The 23367-nt window shown below is 48.0% G+C and overlaps 1 protein-coding gene and 1 long non-coding RNA gene across 4 annotated transcripts; both read right to left on the minus strand.

The window, feature by feature from the left end:
• Nucleotides 1-1407: 1407 nt before the first annotated feature.
• On the minus strand, nt 1408-5273 carry LOC136508690 (uncharacterized). The gene is made up of 5 exons (XM_066503436.1): nt 4689-5273; nt 4536-4586; nt 3267-3400; nt 1814-1902; nt 1408-1735 (listed from the first exon to the last, which is right to left on the minus strand). Exons 1-5 carry the CDS (start codon nt 5079-5081, stop codon nt 1623-1625), a joined length of 780 nt encoding a protein of 259 aa, XP_066359533.1. The 5' UTR covers nt 5082-5273; the 3' UTR covers nt 1408-1622.
• A 2390-nt stretch (nt 5274-7663) lies between these two features.
• Nucleotides 7664-10436, minus strand: LOC136509525 (uncharacterized). Of its 3 annotated transcripts, none has more exons than XR_010772372.1 (7): nt 10076-10436; nt 9836-9933; nt 9339-9655; nt 9051-9217; nt 8744-8794; nt 8301-8365; nt 7664-8031 (listed from the first exon to the last, which is right to left on the minus strand). It is a non-coding gene; the product is annotated as an uncharacterized lncRNA (long non-coding RNA). The 3 variants fall into 3 exon arrangements; XR_010772371.1 differs by having other exon boundaries at nt 9836-9938; XR_010772370.1 differs by having other exon boundaries at nt 9836-10436.
• Nucleotides 10437-23367: the final 12931 nt, after the last annotated feature.

The following is a 23367-nucleotide window of genomic DNA, read 5'->3' on the forward strand; positions in this document are numbered from 1 at the left end:
GTACAAGAATTGCATTCCTTTGGAAAAGACTCTCTCTCACCATTTGGAATGTATGAAACGATATAAAACTTTCCAGAGCAAAGGCTTATTAAGCTATACTTTTAGAAAAATATGAAAAAAACTATGAGCCAAGAGAAACTTTCGCCAAGTATATATAATTTCTCATAGCCTCAAACCCCCAAGAAAACATGTTAACAAAAAGTTTTAAAATCTCAAAAACCTTGTTGTTGCCAAGGTTTGAACTCACAACCCCAGGTTCCAGAGCAAAGGCTTACTAAGCTATACTTTTAGAAAAATATGAAAAAAATGAGCTATGAGCCAAGAGAAACTTTCGCCAAGTATATATAATTTCTCGAGAGCCTCAAAACCCCAAGAAAACGTGTTAACAAAAAGTTTTAAAATCTCAAAAACCTTGTTGTTGCCCAGGTTTGAACTCACAACCCCAGGTCCCCAGCCGTCACAGGTTATTTCCTTACCACTGCACCTCCTAGTCACTTATCACTAAGTGTCTGATGCATTCTAGTGAATTTTGTAATGCATATTTGAGACCCTAAACAAATTCAAATGAGTTTTTTGAACCGAACAATTTTAGATGTCTTCGAGTACAACAACTTTGGTTTATGTCATTTCTCCATCCGATGTCATTTGAAGAATAGATAAAAAATATTAATTTCAAAATAATGATTTTTCTTGGTAGCTTACAATAGCACTCAAGGAAATGGCTATTTTCCTTGGTGGTTCACAATAACACTCAAGGAAAATTGTACATTTACTTGGAGGTCAAGTGGAGCCGCCAAGGATACAAATTACCGGTTTAATACAACCCTTAAGGAAATGATTATTCCTTGGCGGCTGGATTTTGGCACACTCGAGAAAATTCTAGACCCCCAAGAAATTTTTGTTTTCTGATAGTGCTTGCATGTGTTTTGATTCCGGTGATAGGAGCACCTGTGTTCCAAACACCCATTTCTATCCATTCCCTGTAGTTTTTCAATCAACAAGCCAACAGAACCAGTGCACGCCATGCCATGCTTCTACCATACAAAATCCAGTGATGAGCTTGGTACAATGACAGGTTAGTTCGGGTGGAAGCAGCAAAATGAACATAAAATTGACCGGTTGAATTGGGAGAAGCTGATGAAGCCAAAAGGAAGAGGTGGCCTGGGTTTCTGAGACCTGCATAATTTCAATCTTGCTATGTTAGTTGTTAGGTTAGGACGTCAGGCTTAAGAGCAGCCACTCCAGTGGCTGGAACAGAGACCTGCCCACTTTTTGTTGTCACCCTAATGTCGTAGTTTAGGCCTTGTGGACATGCAAACCTAGTCTGCAAAAATTTCTTTTTGGGGCCAGGCATGTCTTTCGCTATGGGCAAAGGTAGGTATCCGTATCTGAGAGACCACATTCACATTGCATTTACATAAGTATATTTTTTCGCACCACAGAACGCGTGTCAGACAATGCTCAACTTACATTATTCAGAGCAAGCAGAAAACGTTTGAAAACATACATGACCTCGAAGAAAGATTTATACTTACTATCAGACATTTTGTACATACTTCAGAGCAAGGGAAAAAACATAAAAAAGAACATACATCTCTTGAAGAAAATTGAATACTTCAGTTTCAGGTATTTGCACCTCTTTCTCGTCGCCCCTGCTGTCTAGAAGATTTATGGGACCTATTATCTGGTCCGGCAGTGGGAATAGTCTGCAAGCTTGCTCGCTCTTTAATCATTGCTGCGCATATGAATGACGTAAAACATAAAGCATAAATGTGGTAAAGATGAATGGTGAAGTTCTCTCAGGAAAACATACACATTGCTATGTCCTGCATTTGTCCCATGCCAGCTTCCACTGCTTGCGCAACCTTTGCTGACTTGTTGACACCATCTGCTATCTCATGACTGCAAATGGATATGCCACACACTAGTTAGACGATGGTATGTGCCTTTCTTAAAGAAAAATAGCTAGCACCTTTGCCATTCGCTAGAGAAGATTAGTGCCATCTGTCCTAGGATGACAGATCCTATTTGAATGTGCATAGTCTGTGACTTGATTTTGTAAAGAATACATCAAAATCACTTCTAAAGTTAATTCAGCTAAACTATTTTATGGAACTAAGCATATCAATATCATAATGTGAAGGCTTTTTGGCTAGCAAGTCATTGTTGAGCCCTCTCCATCAGTGCTGCATTCTCAATCTTGCAAGGAGTCCAACAACCCAAATTTGCTACTCCACCACTTGCTTCCATTTGTCATGCGAAGCTATCAAGACCTACAGCTGTGGTTTCCACAGTAAGCTTGACCACCACAGCCATATGATGGTGGGCTGGTGGTGGCACATGGGTGCTGCTTCTTTTTTTTTTTACTAATATCAAGCATCATAAATCTTCTGTGGCAGCCAACTGCTCATTTGCAAGAGCCATGACATCCATCTGTTGACTCTGGAGTATCAAAGGCCAACAACTTTGACCACTACCACACCTCGAGGACAAGCAGTCTTGGAGAGGTCATGTAATGTCATGGGCAGCATAGGCCCATGAAGGAGGTTGGCATGCCTCCAGAAAAGGAAAATGGCCAAGTTAATAGGGCTGGCAGTTGGCTAGATGTTAATTAGCAATTAAGATAGGGTTATCTAGAGATAAGGATTTATTAGGTGTCACTTCTATATAAACAGAGACAGATTAGAATCAAGCAAGAAGAACACTAGAAAGTAGTCAGAGCCTGCAGAGGGAGGGCGACTAACTGGTTCTTCCCTCTATCCCAACCAAATCCATATATCACATAATATAGACTATGCAAACATCGAGGATTGCTGTCCAAAGATATGAACTGTAATTCAGGTCCTTTGGCATTTATGAATGTCTGAAACTATAAACCAACAGAAGTTAGAATGATTGTGTTACAGTGTATGTTAACTGGGGTCCTTTAACAGCTCCCCATTTTAACATTAAAAAAGATGAACTACTAAAAAGGGAAAGAATGTGCCCATGTTGACAGGAGTACTGCTCCCTCCAATAAAAAATACAAGTCATCTAGATTTATCCAAAGTCAAACCTCAGTATTTAAAATTTTATATAGAACAATACAAGAATATGAAAGTATTTTCTGTAATGCATCTGGTACTATCAATCTTAAGTTGCTATAAGAATAATTTTGACTTAGGACAAAGACAAACCTAGACGGGCTTATATTTGTCAGAAAGTATATTGAACCTAGACATCATTTCACATAATAAATAATAAATACTCCATTTTTACACTCTTACCTCAAGTCACTAAGTCCAAGGGTAAGATCTGTGACTTCCATGCCAGAAAGCCTTATAGCGGCCATTGTACTCGGTAATTCCTCAAGAGCTGCATCTGCCAGCATGGTAAATGAATTTGCAGCTCTCCTCATAGCCTGATGAGCAATGAAATCTTAAAATTCTATCATACAGATTACAGTATGGGGCAAAACTGTTTCGAACAGAAGCAGCACAAACTTATGAGTAACAACTGGCCTGTGGGCTGTGGCCTCATCAGAAATAAGCATATAACAATTGGAAATTTCTCAAATCATTTGTGGGTGTATGGGGATGGTGGTATTTACATGAGCATTCAAAAACCAAGAACAAACTCAACTGCATTTGGGAGAAACAGAAAAGACAAGTTCAGGTATGAATTATGGTTGCTACTATTCATTTCCTTTCTTCCAAACCCATTCAAGTTTGAATGTTTGATCATGAGAAACAATGTCCCTACCCCCACACCCACGAAAACTTTGAGGAATTCTGACCACTTGTGGACTAACTTCATGAGGTTTTTCACCAAGAAGTTGGTTCGTAGTTGATAAAACCTCACAGCCCGATGTATAATACATTTGTCTGGGTTATTAAAGAAAGAGTCATCGAGCTTATAAATATTGATATTCATAACTAACAAGGTGCTGCATTGTAATTAGTTCCAAGTAGAACTGTAGAAGATATAACGCGATACTTGCACTTTGACAGCCCTTACAAATCAACTAATTCCAGTGACAAACATTGTTATTAGTTCCAAATAGAAGATATATTGCATTCTGGAGGATTGTCTTTACCCCTTTAATTCAGTGTGATGGACTATTTATATCTGTTTTAAGGGTGTCCCCAATAGTTCCCAAATAGCTAGTCTAGGAAGAATTCTATTGGCTATCAAGGAGAGAGAGAGATCAAATAGCTAGCGACTCTCAAATGGCTAGTCTAGCATGATCTCCCATAAACAACTCTCTCACAGCTCACGTAACTCTCCACTACAGTGTTCTTTGTTTATTATTTCTGAGCCTCGTCTAGCTAGCTATTTGCAATTTGCCATTGAGGACGCCCTAAGTTTTAACCACCATGAACAAACTTCAATGTGGTGAAGCAGCATAAAGCAGTAAAATCAGTACTTATCTTTTTGAAAAATACTGGAATGGTTACCAATTGCAGCATTAATAAAAGCAAATTAATCACAGTAGAAACAGCAATTGCAGAGCCAAATTTTACAGGTTAAGCTAGGAGCGGTATCGGAGGACTTACTAGCATCGTTGGAATCGCGACGGCCACCATGCCCAAGAACGCTACTGACGTCTGGCCGGCCGCACACACAACAGAAGGCAGAACAGCCGATGAGCTTATTGCACAAAAGGAAAGGAACCAATAAAGGCCAAGCCCAGGCCATGCGAGTCTCACCGTGACGGCAACGGCGGTCAGGAGGAAGAACACCGGGTCGCCGACCGGTCCTGCGCGGCCCGCGCGAAGAAGCGCCGGGAGGCCGGCGGTGCCCACGCTCGGCGTGTACACCCCGCCGGCCCCGTACTCCAGTTGCTCCTCCGCCTCTGTCGTATCATCTGCCACCGCGTCGCCCACCTCCCCGAAATCAGCCGCGGCGACTTCGTGGCCGGAGCGTTTCTTTGGGAGTGGGGAAGGGAGAGACTGCGGTGGCCGGGGCAGGTGCGGACGAAATGCGACCGAGGGAGGCCGCGTACGGTGAAGACTGCGGATGGGGACGGGGAGGGAGATGTGGTGCAGGAGGCCGGGAGATGGAGGAGCGTGCAGGCTGTGGTGGTGCTGATGGCCTGACATGTGAAAACTGCGGATGGGGAGGGAGATGTGAAGCAGAAGCAGGGCACCGAGCTCCGAGCTCCGAGCTCAGAACTTCGTGGGGCTCGGCACTGTGTAAGTGTGTAGCCTTGCCTCGTTGCCTGACGAGTGACGAGGATGTGAATAGAAGCCAGTATATTTATCCGTTTGGATCTCCAACCGGAGTACGGAGTATCTCACGACTGTGCGGGAGCTGAAATGGCTTGCTTGGCCTGATAAGTGATAAGACAAAGCTAGCTAATTTTTAGCTTAAAAAATTAACTTTTAGTACATCCAAAGAGCTAATAGCTGCACTAACCTTTTAGCCAAGTCTTTAAGTAGTTGTTAGTCAACTAGCTGACCAACCATAGCTAATTCGACACTGCTAGCCGGACGCACGCCTGCGTCTGGACTCCTGTGACTACAGTTCATTCCACGTGTCCATACGAGGGCCTGCGCTGACCGGACATCGCCCGCCCACACATGCGTTCCCCGCGCCCATACGGGGGCCCGCACCGTCCGGACATCGCTCGTGCGGGGACCGCTCACGCCCCTCTAGCTTCCCACATGCATCCTATGCACCCGATCTGCTTTGAAACATTCAGATGCAACACTTACATACAAAAAAAATAGATGAAACACTTGCAAAAACATTTTAAAACACTTGATAACCATTGCAAACATATGCAACATCCAGATAAAACACTTACAACATATGTGTGAAACATATGCAACATCCAAATAAAACACTTGCAACTTGCAACATGAAAACAATTGTTGCAACATAAGACTGAAAACACATGAAATATTTTAAACAAATGCTTGCAACATACCTCTAAAACACTTGCAACATCACGATCAACTTTTGCAATATCCAATAAAACATTTGCATCATACCACTGAAACATATGAAAAAAGCATTTGCAACAATAGAGGAGGGAGGCCGAGACCGGTCTATTATAGCTGTCGGGGTGGGAGCCGGTGGCGAATGAGAACCACCTGCACCAGCCGCGCTCGTGGGTGCCCTTGGCTCGGCCGAGGATGACCTAAGGGGCCCCGGCATGTGCACCCAGCGGCCAACGACAAGGGCTAGCGACGGCGCACCCGCAGCGGCAAGGCATCCCATCGGCACTAGGGTTGGGGAAGAGGCCGGGGAGACGCTGTGCGAACTGAACTAGGAAGAAGGTGGCTTGGTCGGCTCGGGTGGAGAAAGAAGGTAGCGGGGAGACATGAACGAGAGAGAGAGAGAGACGAGATGAAACGAGAGAGGATAAGTCTGAATGGCCATTTGAGGCGGAGGTATCGAATATATTTTTTTCACGTGTGGTTGATATAATAGGTGGACAACATGAGACCACGTAGTGTTCGGAGGGACTCCCGGGGTCCAAACGCTCTAATTATAGCATTGCCGTACATAATTTAGACTAACTTTTAGTCTCAACAAGTAACTAGCATGTGTATCAAATAGGCATCCAAAGCCAGGAAAGAAACTAAACATACCCAAACTAGGTTCGTACCCATGCGTTGCTACGGGACAACTAAACTTTTATACTAAAAATACACGGATCGCACGATAAGATAACAATACTGTGAAATTAAATACCGATGTTAAAGTGACATTTAATTTAAAAAACAAAGTTCATAAAATTAACACGATCACGGAGAGCGTGGCTCACAGGCTCACAAACTCTAATGTATAGACCTTTCCGTGATGCGGTTAAGATTATGTTTTATATCGGCAGGAAAAAATCTCCGATATCTATTTTTTTCGTGCGCTAATAAATCCACGAATAAGTTGCACCGCATCTCCATACCATCCTGTACACATGTTCGAGCGTATATGTAAATACTAGTGCATGTCACATGGGTAATACTACGTGTCTTGAAAAATCTCTTGCAAAACCTTAAAACAAAGTATGTTATACTTACCGTATAAATATGTGCGGTCTATTCCACGCAGGCATATAATATAGAATAAGATATCCACTTAAGTGTCTGTGGCAAGATTCACCATCAACAATATGTATTATTATTGCAAGCGATAGTGACTCTGAGCTAGTTACCCGTCTATCATCTGCAAATGTTTTTTTCACGGATGAATTTTCATTTAAAGATATCCTCGTTCCATTAAGGAATATGTACCTTCACTGTGGCCATAGAGTGCAAGTTAAATCCAGGAGTTTACCCGACATACATCAAATCAAGATACAAATGCTGGAAATGATACTAACAACAAATCAATTGGTTTTCGAAACTATATAGTTCCTACTTGTCCTCATCCATGTTTAGCAAATGGTTGCTTGACAAAAACAAAAAAAATACTTTAGCCTACTATTGCTAGAAATCTACAAATTCGCATGCTAGATGTGTCTATCCTCTGTACCCGTATGTTTAACAAGTGGTACATGTTCACATTATGCAAATATATTCTATGATATATCGAGTGATACCAATTTGTTACCATAAATTATGATGTTTTTTTTTCTAGAAATTCGGTCAAAGTTTAAAAAGTTTGACTTAAGACAGCCCTAATAATCTATTTATTCATGGACATAGGAGTGTCAAGTTAGAAGAGACAGAAACATACCGAGATTTTTGAGTTTCATTAAAGCTGCAATTCACAAAATTATATGCGTACTACTCCGTAGCACAGCTGAGTAAAACATAACTTTACATGGAGAGAGTATAACCAATAGTTATAGTAGCCAGCAGTTCTTCAAAACAGCAGGGGCAGAGCTACGCGCTTTGTTTGGCTGCCCTGCTGCCTGCTCATCGCTGGCCGGCCCTCTACTGTTGTGCCATGTTCTCTCAGATCCTGGACGGGATCAGAGGTGTCGAATTCGACAGGTACGCCACCGCACCATGTCCGCCATGTCGCAGCCAAGCTTTACCGGGTAGCACACGTTCGTGAGGACCAACTCCACGCTGCTCAGGTATATCCCAGCAGTTCAAGCTGCAAAACAAATTGGGGGTTTAATTACCAATGCAAATTGAAGTGCGTCTAGGACCATCTGTATGTCTTTGGGGTTTCTGAAACACAAAAGCACTCCGTGCACCTAAATGCCTATCCTTCGACAAGATGGGTATATATAAAAAGGCAACTGGTATCAGAGTCATGCAAGTTTGTCGTGAAGAATCAATAAAGCCAGCTACTCTATGCATCGATCAGATGATCGGAATGATGATGCATTGACATCATGCGGACATGTCCTATTTGCTCACCTGCACCAAGAGTTGCAGTTGCTCCAGACGCCTGATGCTCTTGTGATCTTGTCAAGCATGAATCCCTTGCATTCAGAAAAGACCACCACAATACAAACACACTAAGTTCACATCTAGCATAAACACAACTCAATAACCTTCAATTATGGCAACACATACACACACATACTAAAATTCATGCTATTTTTAATTGGTCTGCTATATTGGGCAATTAGAGTTCAGAGTTTCACTTACTCACAACCAGGCTTCTAATGGTTTAATTAACAAAAAGACATAAAGATTCAACAATCAGATTACACTAATTTAGCAAATGGCAAATCAAGACTAAAAAACATTCAGAGGATCACTTCCACATTAGGGGATTAGAGAAAAAAACATTCACATAAGACCAACCACTCAACTGAGAAATTATATGATAAGATAGAGTTCGGGTGGATGCATACCTATTGAGATGGCTAAGACTGTTAGCACTCAGCAGGCCTTTGACCAACAAACTGAAAGAGAAGCAGCCTTTTTTAATAAGTTACTACACAAGAAAATGCCACAGTAACAACAGGAACATGGAATATAATTATCTTATCAGTTGCATGACAAATAGGAAGCATGAAACTATGGAGCAAATTGTGATGGATATCGACCTATGTGCATATGCTATTATACTATTCTCAAGAAAAAAATAACAGTTTGACAGAACTATATCAGAAGAGCTATTTGGATCTTTAGAATATTCCAACAAACTCAGCTATTTACCTTTTGTCTAAGGCATTTCCTAGAAAATGCAAAAATCTTAGCCAGATTGTAGAGCATTATTATGGGCTTGACAGAAGAGCGTGTCACCAAGAATCTCAAAACCCATCTTCTTGAGGTCTAACTGAAGACATCACTATTCTCATGGATGTGTGCAAGTTTCTGTGCACCTGCAACATAACAAAACCAGGGAATCTTTGTTCTTGAACTCAGATTATCAATAGATAGATAAGCAAAAAAAGATTATCTATGCCGAATTTCGAATGAAAATTACAAGAAAAATCTCCAAACCTTGTATTTTTTTTGCAAACAGCTATAATCTCAGGGAGTTTACATTGCTCCCCTTCCATGCTAGACACTCTCAGCAATGAGTCAATGACAATGATCTTCTTCCATGGTCTATGTCCATGGCTGACCACAAGCTATTTGCTCTCTGATGACCTCTTCCAAATGAGCAGGGGCTGCAATAGTACATTTTTTATGGTGACTCATCTGCTGTAGCAAAACCAAGGTGTAGGATCCCAGGTTGAGGCATTAGTGGTATTTGAGCTACAACTGCAAGTGCACTGCAAACATGGACAGTAGAACAAAGCTGGTCTGCAAGAGCTCTGTAAACAATAGCGCTTTTTCAGTTAAATGACAATAGTACAAGATTGGTTACTCATTAAGAAAACTTTGAGAGCTCAAAGCTGTCACTCTAACTTGGACCCAAGTGGAATGAAACAGTGAGATCCACATCAAATTCACCAAAAAATCCACGACAAATCAAAACTTGTACCATATATTACCTTGAGGGCATTTCAGCGAACACATGGTGGCCATCATCCCGGTCAACCTCTATGCCAGCACCAGGAGCAATGGCGGTTATCTCAGGTGAAGGAGGATGCTGCCCTGCCATGAATGATGCAGATCAAAGCACACAGAGCTACAGGCGTAGATTGAGTAAAGGACATTGGGTGTGCACATGTACGACTGATAATCTTTGGAAGGGATCAAAGTTAGTAGGCATAAGAGCAGGGGTGGCACACCTGCTCGTCGCAAGCGAGCTGCTGGTGTGCAGCGGCGGCGGCACGAAGCAGCTACGGCGTGGAGGCCGCGCCGCGTCCATCGGCTTGGAGGCGGCGGCGCAGGTCAGGGAGGCGACGAGGCGGCCGCGCACGTTGGGGAGGCTTGGGGAGGCGTCCGACTTGCGAGGTGCTGGTGTAGGCGCGGAGGATGGTGGCGAGGCGACGGTGACCTCCACGTATCGCAGAAGGCGGCGCGATGGAGCGGAGGAGCGAGGGCAGGGAAAGAAGCGAGTCGCAATGCGAGGGGGAGGGGGCCTGCCGGCCTGATGGATGACGGATCTCGTGCGAGGGGAGGGGAGTGATTGGAGTTGGCGTCCTGACGTCGCATGCAGGGAGGACGTCGATTGGGGAAGGTCCCACCTGCCATGACCGGTTGTATTAGCAGAGCAAGGAGAGGATCGCACGGGGAGTGGAGAAAGGTGAGGTGAAGTTTTTATTGCACTAAAATACGGTGTCTTCTCTTTAATTTTTTTAGTTGTGACAAGAAATTATTTATAGATGGGTTTGCTACCACCGTTTTAGTAGAAATAGTATTGTGTTGGCACATTGATCGTTCCTTATTCTTGCGACAATAGACAAAATCACTGAAGTTTTACTCCACAATCACTAGATTTATTTCTCTTTTTATGTTTAATAAGGAGAAATAGGAGTTGCCAGGTTTCACATGATTCTCATTTTTGCCCCCATTTTTACCGGCAACCATAATTTTTTACATAACTTTTAAAGTTAAATAAGTTAAAATGGGTTGTATTTAAATTGTTCTTTACCTATAAAAGGTTTTGATTTTTTTAAAAATATTTTCATCTATATGTTTTTATGAAAAAAATATTTCTATTGAATTAGAATCAAACTTAGTTGCCAAACGATCTCAGAAAGTGATTTTGATTTATCGTCTAAACGTTTCTTGAGATAATCTTAATCTGAAACGTTTCTATGAGAATTTGAATCCTTACCGAACACACTTGTCGGGTATCGATATTAGGGATATCTAAAGTAAGGAAGTTAGCACCCATGTTGACTTCCCCGAATGGCTCGAGACGTATTAAAAGGTCCCACCTGACCCCAAGGCCGTGGGCTCTGTCTCGCCCACCCTCGAGGCTACGGGCTCTGTCTCGCTCGACCCCATTGGCGCGGGCTCCGTCTCACCTGACCTCAAGGACCTGGGTTCCGTCTCGCCCAAGGTCGTGGGCTTCGTCTCGCCCGACCTCAAGGCCACGGGCTCCGTCTTGCCCGACCTCGAGGCCATGGGCTCTGTCTCGCCCAACCCCTTAGGTGCGGGCTCCGTCTCGCCCGACCCAAAGGACACAGTTTTCGTCTCCTCCGACGGAGACCTATACCACCATCAACCACTCTAGGTCTAAGCGTATGGGCATAGGTTAAAACTCTAACGCCAGGGAAGAGGCTGGCATGCCTCGATGTAACTCATGGCCATAATGGGCCTTATCTGGGGATTCACATCAAGAATAGTGTCGAGCGTGCCGGTGCTGTTATACCTAATCCTCGTACAGACAAGCGCGTCAGTTCACCACGACGTCCATCAGAACAGAGTGGAACGCCATGACCGGCAGATGACACCTACACACGGATCGACGGGACCTGCATGAAGGAGAAGAAGGACCCAACAACTCTGGAGGCCTTCTTCTCTCTCTCGTTCTTATCTTTTTCCTCCTATGTAACCCGCGCTTCCCTTCGCCTATAAAAGGGGAAGCAGGGCGCCCCACAAAAGGGGGAATTGGGACACGGGAGATCTGGACATAAGAGCAGGACACGGCCACATGGCTGAGCGGCAAGCGAGCTCTTAGCATCCGTTCATTCGTTCCACCAGAGACTTGGGATCCTCTCCCTCTCTAGCCTGTCTGTAACCCCTATTGCAAATCAAGTGTCGGTAACACGAGCAGCAGCGAACTGGATATGGGAACGTTTCATCCGAACCAGTATAAACCCTTGTGTGCTCCGAGCACACCATCTGAGCCAGATGCGCAAATACAAATTTACTTGTTGGTGGTCCAAAAACACCGACAGTTGGTGCGCTAGGTTGCGGCCTTTTGCGTGCCTCGATGTCCACATCAGGCCTCGGATGGCTAGTCACGGCATTAGCTGGGTCTCGGACACTCACATGTGCTTTGGAAACCTGGACTTCATCGTTACGATGGAGGGAGAGTTGGCGCAGGTTCCCACTACCGTCCGACCTCTCCTGTCGGTGTTTCGAGTAAACTCCAACAAGTAAATTTCTAATATTGCGCGTCTGGCCTGGAGGATGTGCTAAGAGGACATGGAGTTTATACTAATTCAGGCAGAATGTCCCTACGTCCAGTTCGTTGCTGCTACTCGTGTTATTAGCACTGAAAGTTTGTAGTAGGGGTTACAAACGGTCGAGAGAGGGATAGGTCCCAAATCTCTAGCGAGAGGAGGAACGGGCACCGATGGCTCGATCGCTTCTTTGCTGTGTGCTTATGTGTTCTAATTGGTTCGGGGTTCGTCCGATCCAGTGTGATGTGTTTCAATCATTGGTCCGATGCTTGGTTCGATGCCCATAGTGGGATGCCCTGCTTTCCCTTTTATAGGCCAAGGGAAAGTAGGGATTATAAAGGAGGAAAAAAGAAGAACCAGAAGGAGAAGAAGTCCTCTAGGATCACTGAGTCCTTCTCTTCTATGCGGGTCCTGTCGACCCTGTCGACATCAATAGGGATAGCTTCATGTTGTGGCCCTATCCATCACTGGTGCCATGTGCAGGCATCATTCGTTGGTCATGGCGCTCCACTCTGTCTTGGCGACCATCATGGTGAATTGACACGCCCATCAGTGTTCGTACGAGGGCCAGTTTGCCCGACGCTGTTCCTGATGTGAGTCCTTAGGTATGGTCCATCACGGCCATGAGTTATATCAGGGCGTGCCGATCACCTTCTTGGTGTCAGAGCTTTGACCTAGGCCCATATACTTGGACCTAGAGTGGTCGGCGGTGGTATGGGTCTCTGTTGGGTGAGGCAGAGCCCAAACCCAAGGGTCGAGCAAGGTGGAGCTTACGGCCTTGGTGTTGGGTAAGGTAGAGCCCACCCTCAGGGGTTGGGCGAGGCGGAGCCAACCCTTAGATGTTGGGCAAGGTGAAGCTAGCCCTTAGCGGTAGGGCTAGGCGGAGCCAACCCTCAGGGGTTGAGTGAGGTGGAGCCAGTGGCCTCGGTGTTAGGCGAGGCAGAGCCAACCCTCAAGGGTCGGGTGAGGCAGAGCCTGTAGCCTCAGTGTTGGGCAAGGTGGAGCCTAAACCCAAGGGTCGAGCAAGGCGGAGCCAACCCTCAGGGGTCAGGCAAGGTGGAGCCCTCAGCCTAAGGGTCAGGCGAGGCGGAGCCAACCCTCGAGGGTCAGGCGAGGCAAAGCCCGCGACCTCGGTGTCGGGCGAGGCAGAGCCCAAACCCAAGGGTTGGGCGAGGTGGAGCCAACCCTTAGAGGTCGGGCGAGGTAGAGCTAACCCTCAGGGGTCGGGTGAGGCGGAGCCCGTGGCCTCGGCATCAGGCTAGGTGGACCCTTGGGATGGTGATTACCTCTTGTTGAGGTCGGACCCTTCACGGGTATGGTCGTGAGACTTTGGTGGGTTGGAAAAGGTCTTTCCTTATTTTTGACCCTCATGGGGGTCCATTGTTCTATGATCGCGCATCCGATCTCCTTGCGAGTCCCACTTTCCTTGAGCCCCTACACGTAATGGGGGTTCGGTCGAAGGTCGCCTTGCCTCTATGATTATCATCCTATCCATGGTTTTCGTAACTAGAGGGGTGAGCCGTGCCTTGATTTTCATCTATGGATGAGCCGTGGTGCTTAGTGAGTTATTAGCTGGCTAGTTCGAGTAGGGTCCTAGCATCTCGTTCATGGGGATCTAGCTAGGATCAACTTTGTGACTGACCTTAGATTCTTAGTGGTCAATCTATATAGTTCTTGGGTCTATTTGACCAGTCCTGAGGGCTCTCTGCCTTTCCCTAGGGAAAAAACCATGGATCATACCCGGCCGAGACTCGATCATGGGTTGAGATGCCCGTGGCGCTCGTGTGCCTAGGCATTGACCACTTACGGGTCCATTCCTCTCCATCCCTTACTCTAAGGGTGCCTAGAGCGGTTGTCGAACCTATCAATGGGCCAACCTTTGAACTCCTAGGCCTAGGTGGGCCGTAGAGGTAGTTTTTGATCCGTATTCCTCTCACTTGTGATGAGTCGTGGCCCGTCCAGAGAGGCAAAACATCCGGCGAGTTTTCCGAGGGAACGAACAGAGATTACATGCACACTTCCCACGGTGAGATGTTGTGGTGGGTCATGGCAGGCATGGAGATCCTGGCGGGTGGTTGGTTGCCTCACACCCATCGCCCCTATAAAACCAAAGGGTTCGCTCCCCGGGTTCCATACCTTGCATCCTTGCCTTCGTAGCCACGATCGCCAGCACCAATCGCCTAGGGTTCCCCATCTCTGCATCCCCACCATCGTCGAGCCCGCATCCAACCGTCCCTACCTCCAATGGATCCATGCTACTGCTCTGACATCACCTTCCAGCACATGGAGGGCCTCGTCCATCATGATCTTCTCCATGCATGGACCTCGGTCGAGGAGTGGCTACTGCCCAGCGAGGAAGATCTACCATCACCGCCCAATGGCTACATGGTGTCGTTCGCCCACTTCCATGAGAGTGGGTTTACAACCTTCGCCCATAGATTTCTTCAGGGGCTTCTGCACTACTACAAGATTGCGCTGCAGCACCTCAATCCCAATGGAATCCAACACATGGCGGCGTTCATCGCCCTATGTGAGGGATTCCTAGGGATTAGCCCCACTTTGATCTATGGAGGTACTTCTTCGCCACCACCCTCCAGAAGAAAGAGGGAGAAGAGCGATAGGTAGGAGCTGCACATGCTGATGGGGTGCGTTGGCATCCAACTCTGGAACAACTAGGTTGGCGAGTACCCGCCGATGCGACTATCAATGTCCAACAAGGGGTGGCATTCATAGTGGTTCTATCTCAAGAATGATGCCGCTGCTCCTCCATCGGAGTTCACCGTGTGCCTGATCGAAGAAGCCCTAGAGTCATGGAGGAAGTGGGGTGTCCCAAAGAAGGACAAGAAGAAGATCCAAGACCACATCACCACCATCCACATCTTGATGGAGAGCAGCCTAAAAGGGTCTAGCATCATCGGGGCCTACCACACAAGGAGGGTGGCGTCGTTGATGATGCGCGCGCTCCCGCTATACGTGATGGTGCCTGAGGCATCATTCAATGAAACGACGCTCGCCAAAGGGGTGCTCCTAAACTCTGAGATCACGCAATGCATCAAGGAGGCCATGGAACCCTCACAGGACGACGTGGGTGCCCCCTCAATTTCATCTTCCTAGTGTTGGGACATCCTCCGATGTGGCCGAAACCTAGCCATGTCATCTTCGTAAGTTTCCCCTTCCCCTGCCTTCTCTTCAATTAACTTCTGACCCCTTGATACTAACTTTGAGAGGGATGGGACTAGCCGAGGGACCACATCTTCATGGATCACCTAGCACCATTGCTGAGGGATTCGTCTGTGAGGGCGGCGAATCGTGCTGAGGGTGAGCGACTGAGGAAGTGAAGGAGGACAAGAGGAAGAAGAAGCAGTGGAAGCTACAGGCATAGGAGCAAAGGGAGGACACCGACAGTGATGGTGATGATGATGATGGAGATGACGAGGTCATCGACGACATCGAGTGGGATGACCTAGAGAATGAGGATGTGCTGACAAGTATTGGTTCGACCTTGCAGGAGTCGGAACCCTTCCCGTTCCACGAAGGGGAGGGCACGTCTAGGGAGCCAGCAAAGACAGGCCATACCGTCAGCCTTTCCTAGGAGACAACAGAGGCAGGTGGCTCTGCCACCACATCTAAGGTGCCAGCGGAGGCGGGTGGCTTCACCGTCGCACCCCAAGATCCGAGGGGAGTGAGCCCCTCTGCCCAGGAGCAGGGGGCGGGCTCAAAACAGTCTTGTGCCGATGAGGCAGCAACTATTGGCTGGTGTCACACCCATTTTGAGCGGGAGTGGTGCTAGTGTGACTGCGTCGCTAGTCGGTCAGGCGCCACCCACGGCGGTGCCTGTGCCCTCGGTAGGATGGGCGGACGTGGGGGCTCATGGGACGCCTTCGGAGGTCACAGAACATTCGGCGATGGCGGCGATACTGCTACCGACAATGTGGCGGATGGGGCTATCGACCGCGCTCATGGTGCCAACCATGGTGAGCATGATGCAACCGATTGTGCAGGCAGCTATGATAGGCAGGTCATAGCCAGGTGCTATCATGGCAGCGCATGAGAAACCGATGTGACCCGTGCCATCGACGGCCTAGGTGACGGTGTCTGGCATGGGCCGGATAGAGGGTGACATGGCCGAGGAGTCCCTGGAGGTCATGGTGCTAGGAGAGGAGTCAACGTTCGTACCGTTGACCCCTTCCATCGCCGAAGGGAGTGTCCTGGTGGGGACATCATGGCGAGAAGGGCCGACGATGATCATAGCTAGCAGGGAGCCGTCCTTGGCCCTGACGTCGATGGGTAGTGACTCGCCTATGCAGGGTGAACCCCTACTCCGGTGGGCGAGTCCGAAGGATTCAACATTGATGCTCTTCACTCTCGACATCGCCACCGAGGGCATAGAGCGGGAGAGCCTCGATGTGGGGGTCACATCCATGCTCGAAGCCCTGGACCACACCTGAGGTGCCTTGTACGACATTGTCATTCCCTCTAGCTAGGTATTCACTTGACCCTGCTTCTCACCCTTTTCTTTCTCTATATATTTTTTGTATTCTGACCATCGTCTCCTTTTGGTCCCTTATCGCTCGTAGCTAGGGGAAGTATCGGTTCCTTCATGAGCAGAAGGGAACCTAGGACTGCCTCATTGAGGAGGCACGACCGCACAAGGAAGTGACTACTCAGCTTGTTGCCGCCTAGTAGAGGGTGGCCGAGTTGACTCCCCTCGCCGAGGAGGCGGACAGTCTTCGGTCGTGGGTGGCCGAGCACCGTCAGCATGCTGATGAGGCCGAGAGGGCATTTGAGGCCCTGTCGGTGAGGTCGTGGAGGGATGATGAGGAAGCCACCAAGGTCAGGAAGGAGCAGGACAAGCTGCTCCAAAAGGATGTCGAGACCCGCTAGTGGATCCTCAACCTTCTGGCCGAGGTTGAGAAGGAAAGGGAGCTAAAGCTAGGAGCCAAGGAGATGCTCATGGCCCTAGAGAAGAGGGCAAGTCTGGATGCCATGGTGGTCGCTTGTCTACGCAAGGAGCAGGATGATCTGCTCAAAAACAGTGGAGAGGCTATGCTTGGAGCGTGGCGTGGCTCATGAGGAGTGTGACTAGGCCCTCCGAGAGCATAACTAGGCCTGCTAAGAGCGTGATGATGCACAACAGAAGGTCGACTCCCTCTAGGCCAAGCTTGGAAATGCGATAGCCTAGAAGCTAGAGGCCAAGAGCGTTTCTACCGGGCTGGTCATGGACCTCACCGAGGCGAGGAGGAATCTTTAGGCAGAGAGTGATGAGCTCGGTATCCTAAGCGCTGCCCTTGGAGTGGTCTATGATGACCTCGAGGTGGTGCGGTCAGAGGGGACCAGTTCACTCATAGCTCATGCCGTCGAGATCATGGCACGGGTGCGTCAGCTCAAGAGGAACACCCTTTGCATTAGGGTCAATCAATCCTTCATGATTGCTCATTCTCACTATGGGGACATCATCGATCTAGAGGCGACGAGCCACAGCTTTGCGCCTAGCTATGAATCCCATGAGCTGGATGAGATGGAGATGATGGTGGCTCCCCTTTCCTAGGACCTGGCGAACAGAATAGAAGACATAGTTCTCCCCCAGAGGGGCTATTTAGTCAGATAGGTCGGATGATCATTTTTGTCATAATCGAAAAAATTACTAACCCCTGTGTATAGTTTAAACAAACTCGTCATCTTGTTTTGTTGTGAATGAATTTGTTTTTCCTCCCTTTTTATGTGTGAAAAGGGGTTCATGTGTTCCGACCCTTCTATTTGTTAAGACCATAGAGCCTGAGGCGTAGGAGGGAAACTCTGATCACGCTGGTAAGCAAGAGTGCCATAGCCGCTGGGGCGTAGGTTTCCTATAGTTCGACCAGCCTTACTCAATCATTTGTTTCCATAGGCCTTGCCACTAGGTTTAATCATGAGGAAGAGGTCAGGCATGGTGACTATTTTAGAAAGGGTGTATTTATACCCTTATCAGCCCTCGAGTGGGATCCGACCCCTTGCCGTTGCTAGGGTCGAGTGTCACTAAAGATCGAGGAGAGGATAGCAAAATTAGTAGGAGAAAATGTCTCTTATTTTCGCATGTACCCCCTCCCTAGGTTCTAAGCCATCGTTCTGTGACCACGTGTTCGGTCTCCTTGTGAGTCCAACTTTCTTCGAGCCCACGCGCGTAGCAAGGGTCTGATTGAGGGTCGGCTCATCTTTGTGATTGTTGCCTCGTCTGTGGTTTTCATAACTAGAGGGGTTGAGCTAACATCACTTGCCTCGATGACTTGAGTGATGCACTCGGTGATCTTGCTAACGAGCATGTTCGAGTGGAATCCAGGTCCGTCTTTTGTGATAGGGTCAGCATAGCCCTCATATGGCATTCCACTGCTCCTTAACCTGCCTCCCAGGAGATGCCTAGCCATTCCAGAGGGTGACTTAGGTGGCTCGATGGCCTCCCCTTAATGGGGATTCTATGAGCTTGGCTCGAGGTTAGGATTGAACGAGAAGGTCGAGATGACCCTGTCCTCCTCTAAGTGGGTCGGCCGAAGGCCGCTGGGGCTCATCTGCGTTTTCTCCCCTGTCTCTGTTCAACGCGAGGCTTCCTTGGGCCCTTCATGGGCTAGCCTTCGAAGCCTGGTCTCCTGATTTTAGGTCGAGCGGCTCGAGCCCCCAAGCCCCATGGAGGTCAACCAGATTTCATGCATCACCCCGTCCTTGGTTTCCACAACCGGAGGGGCTGAGCTAACGACACTTGCCTCGATGGCTCGAGTGTCGCGCTCAGTGAGCTCGCTAATGGGCACGTCCGAGTGGAATCCGAGTTTGTCATTTGCTAATGGGGTCGGCATAGTCCTCATGTGGCATTCCACTGCTCCTTAACCCACCTCTCGGCAGATGCCCTAAGCCATTCGATTGGCTTGGGTGGCCCACTGGCCTTTCCTTGATGGAGATTCTATGGGCTTGGCTCGATGTTAGGATCGAACAAGAAAGGTCTAGATGTCCCTGTCTGCTTTTGAGTGAGGTCAGGCAAGGCCGCTAGGGCTCATCTAAGTTTTTCTCCCCTAGCTTTGTTTGATGCGAGGTGGCCTTGAGCCCTTCGCAGGCAAGCCTTCGAACTTCGGTCGGTCATCACTCATGTCAAATGAGACGACTACCGCTTCGTGACACGACGTAAAGCATTGTGATGCAATAACTGCATATGCAATGCTTGGATGTATGAGATGAATGTATGGATGAATGTATAAATGAATATATGAATGCATGCATGAGAATGGATGAATGAATATTCATGTATTGGAAAAGTAAAGTGGGGGTTGGTAAAGTTACCTCGATGGCTCGAGTGACGGGTTTGAGGAGCTCTTACCAGAATATGCCCATGCGGGGTCTAGGTCCGTCGTTCATGATGGAATTGGCGTAACCTGCATGGAGCATCCTGTTTTTCCCTACCCATCTCTTGGTAATGGCCTGACCTGTTCGATCAACTTGGGTGACCTGTGGGCCTCTCCTCGGTGGAGATTCTGTAGGTAGGCCCCTCCAAACCCTTCTGGGGAAGGAGGAGGCTAAAGCTCAGGGTATGGGGATAAAAACTCTAATCATGCTAGTGAGCAGAAATGCCATAGGCGCTGGGGCATAGGTTTCTAGTGGTCCGACCAGTTTTTCATAGAGTTTGTTTCCGCACACCTTGCTTTTAATTTTTTAACATGAGAATGGGTCAGGCATAAAGAATGTCTAGCGAACAGATATTCTTGCCAGCCCCCGAGCGAGCCCTGACCCCTTGTCGTTGCTGCGGTTAGGGGCTAGATAGCAAAATAAATGTGTGTAAAGTAAGGTGACCCATCTCTCGGCAGTGGCTCGAGCCATCTGACTGACCTGCTGGCCTCTCCTCAATGGAGATTCTGCTGGTGGGTCCCTCCGAACCCTTCCTGAGAAGGTGGAGGCTAAAGCTTGGAGTGTGGGGAACAAACTCTAATCATACTGGTGAGCAAAAAAATGCCGTAGCCGCTGGGGCATAGGTTTCTTGTAGTCCGACCAATTTGACCCAACGTTTGTTTCCACACACCTTGCCTTTAGGTTTTAGTGTGAGAAAGGGGTCAGGCATTGATAGTTAAATTGATAAGAGAAAATGCGCATAAATAAAGGGCGACCTACTGGCATAGGACCTATCTTGATGGCATGAGTGATGGGTTTGAGGTGCTCTTACCGGACATGTTCGAGTGGAATCTGGGTTCGTCATTCGTGACGGGGTCGGCACAACCCACATGGGGCATCCTGCTGCTCCCTACCCGTCCCTCGACAGCGGCTAAGTCATTCGGTCGACTTGTATTGCCTCGCTGGGACAAGACTTATCTGTGGAGATAGAGGATGAAAACATCCAGTGCAAGAATTTAGTTAGGCAGATAAGCCAGGTGGTGAACTTGTAATAATGGATAAGCTCTTAGATTTTGTTATGGCCAAACAATTTTTAGCCCTTCTCCCCCTTTCATATAAAAAGGTTAGTGCATTCTAACCCTTTTTGTCATCAAGGCCGTAAAGCTCGGGGTGTGGGTGAGCAAACTCTGATTACGCTGGTGAGCAAAGGCGCCATAGCCGCCGAGGCATAGGTTTCTCGTAGTCTGACTAGTTTTACTTAGAGTTTGTTTCTGTATCCCTAGCTTCTAGGTCTCAACGTGAGAGGGGGTCGAGAAGGAGAATGTTCGCCAGGTGGATGTACTCTTAGACGCGCATTGACCTCTTTGGTAGCTAAGGTAAAAAATCCCAGGGTGCAAAAAAAAACTCTGATCATGCTAGTGAGCAAAGATGCCATAGCCGCTGAGGCATAGGTTTCTCGTAGTCTGACCAGTTTTACTCAGCGTTTGTTTCCACAAACCTCGCTTCTAGGTCTTAACGTGAGAGAAGGTCGGGTGTAGAGAATGTCTACTAGATGGGTACGCTCTTATGAGCCCCTGAGCGAGGTCTGGTCCCTTACTGTTGCTGGGGGTTGGGTGTCACTAAAGGTTAGGGAGTTTGATAGCGAAACTGATAAGAGAAAGTGTGCGTTTATTAAGGGTACAAGTGATGTAGCTGATTGATGTGCCAGGCATTAGTGAAGACCTTGCCGTCGATGGTCTTCAGCTTGTAGGCACCTAGCCAGAGCACCTCCATGATGATGTACGATCCCTCCCATGGTGGTGAGAGTTTGTGGCGATCCTTACTGCTCTGGTCAAAGCAGAGCAGCAGGTCCCCAACGTTGAAGGCCGGACCTCACACTCGACGGCCGTGGTACCGGCGCAACGCTTGCTGGTACTTGGCCGAGTGGAGGAGGGTGATGTCGCATGCTTCATCTATCTAGTCTCCTTCATGTGCTCTCCCTCATTGAAGCCCTAGACAAGAACCACTTTAAGAGGCCATAGTCCTCGGGCACGGCCCTTCGAGCAACCTCTTGAAGTGGTTTGAGGTACCCTTGGTGGGCTTTCGGCCTCCCTTACGATCGGTAGTGGCCATGAGCGAGCCCTCACGCCGCTATTTGTTGTTCTTCTTGTTGGGACAGTTGGAGGTGCCTTTGCCAGCATCCTCGTCCTACTTCGCTTTGCCCTTGAGGATGCGTCGGCCAAAGGCCTGAGATCCCGGTAAGTTGGGGCTTGGGCTTTGGTCCTCACCATTGTCATAGCATGCGCACGACGTGGGTGGTAGCCATGGCTAGCCCCCTCACTCATGTCATGGCAGGTACGCCTGTGGGTGTTGAGGGTGTCACATGCGTCATGGTGGAGGCCGAAACGCTCATGCACCAGAACTGCAATGCGTGGCCTATCGCCTTGCTATGCCTGGTGGACTGCCATGTCCTTGCCAAGTTGTTCTAAGGACACATCATGCCTATGGGCATTGAGGGTGTCGCCTGTGTCTTGGTGGGGGCCGAGATGCTCATGCACTAGAACCGTGGTGTGCGGCCTGCACGGGAGTGCTGTCAGGGTGCTTCGGATGAGGTATTCCGGAGAGAGCGGCTCTCCTCCAGTGAGACACGTCATGATGTTGGTGAACAAAAAGGTGAGGTGGCGTAGGTCCTCCTAGGATGGTTGGGGTCCTAGAGAGGCACTGAGCTGGCGCTCTAGCCTCCTATAGTCAAAGCCGGAGGGTTGTCGCTCCAAGGGGCGTGGGCCTCCGATGCGTGCAGCTGTAGTTACTCCAGCGCCTCAGCGATCACGCCGAGGCCAGTGGAGTGGAGAGGTTGGATGGCGGTGGTGAAAGCTCTAGTTTGGTTTTGGTGAATTGATGAAACCCTAAGTGCTAACCTAGTTTATCAAGTGATCATGAGATAGGTAGCACATTCCAAGTGGTGAAGCAAATGAAGATCATAGCATGATGATGATGATGACATGATGTTGATCAAGTGTTTGGACTTAGAAAGAAGAAAGAGAAAAACAAAAAGCTCAAGGCAAAGGTATAAACCATAGGAGCTATTTTATTTTAGTGATCAAGACACTTAGAGAGTGTGATCACATTTAGGTTTGATAGCCGTACTATTAAGAGGAGTGAAACTCTCGTATCGGAATACGGTTATCAAAGTGCCACTAGATGCTCTAACTCATTGCATATGTATTTAGGATCTAGTGGAATGCTAACACCCTTGAAAATGTTTGTGAAAATATGCTAACACATGTGCACAAGGTGATACACTTGGTGGTTGGCACATTTGAGCAATGGTGAAGAAGTTAGAGATGAAAAGGAGTTAGTCTTGCTGGTCACAAGGTGACCGGACGCTGGTCCTAGTGGAACCAGCACGTCCGGTCAGTTATAATAGCGGAGATGCTGGCATCGGTCAAACAACCAAACACTGGGTCATTCAGTGACCGGATGCTGGAGGCAGGGTCTGGTCCTGTTGTTGGGTAGCGCACAGAGGCTAGGGTCTCTGATCGAACACTAGCAGGGTCCGGTCGTGCATGACCGGACGCGTCCGGTGGGCAAAATGCATTTCTGGAACCTTACTGGAAACGATCGAACGCTGGTGGCATAGCATTTGGTCAGCTATAGCACAGCGTCCGATCAACTCAAGT

Source organism: Miscanthus floridulus, chromosome 15 (genome assembly GCF_019320115.1).
Source record: "Miscanthus floridulus cultivar M001 chromosome 15, ASM1932011v1, whole genome shotgun sequence".
NCBI lineage: Eukaryota > Viridiplantae > Streptophyta > Magnoliopsida > Poales > Poaceae > Miscanthus > Miscanthus floridulus.

Coding starts and splice junctions, on each gene's coding strand:
- LOC136508690 (XM_066503436.1), bottom strand. CDS start 5,081: ATGTCAGGCCATCAGCACCACCACAGCCTGCACGCTCCTCCATCTCCC. Junction 3,401..4,535: donor TCGCGATTCCAACGATGCTA/GTAAGTCCTCCG, acceptor ATTGCTCATCAG/GCTATGAGGAGAGCTGCAAA. Junction 1,736..1,813: donor AATGCAGGACATAGCAATGT/GTATGTTTTCCT, acceptor TCATATGCGCAG/CAATGATTAAAGAGCGAGCA.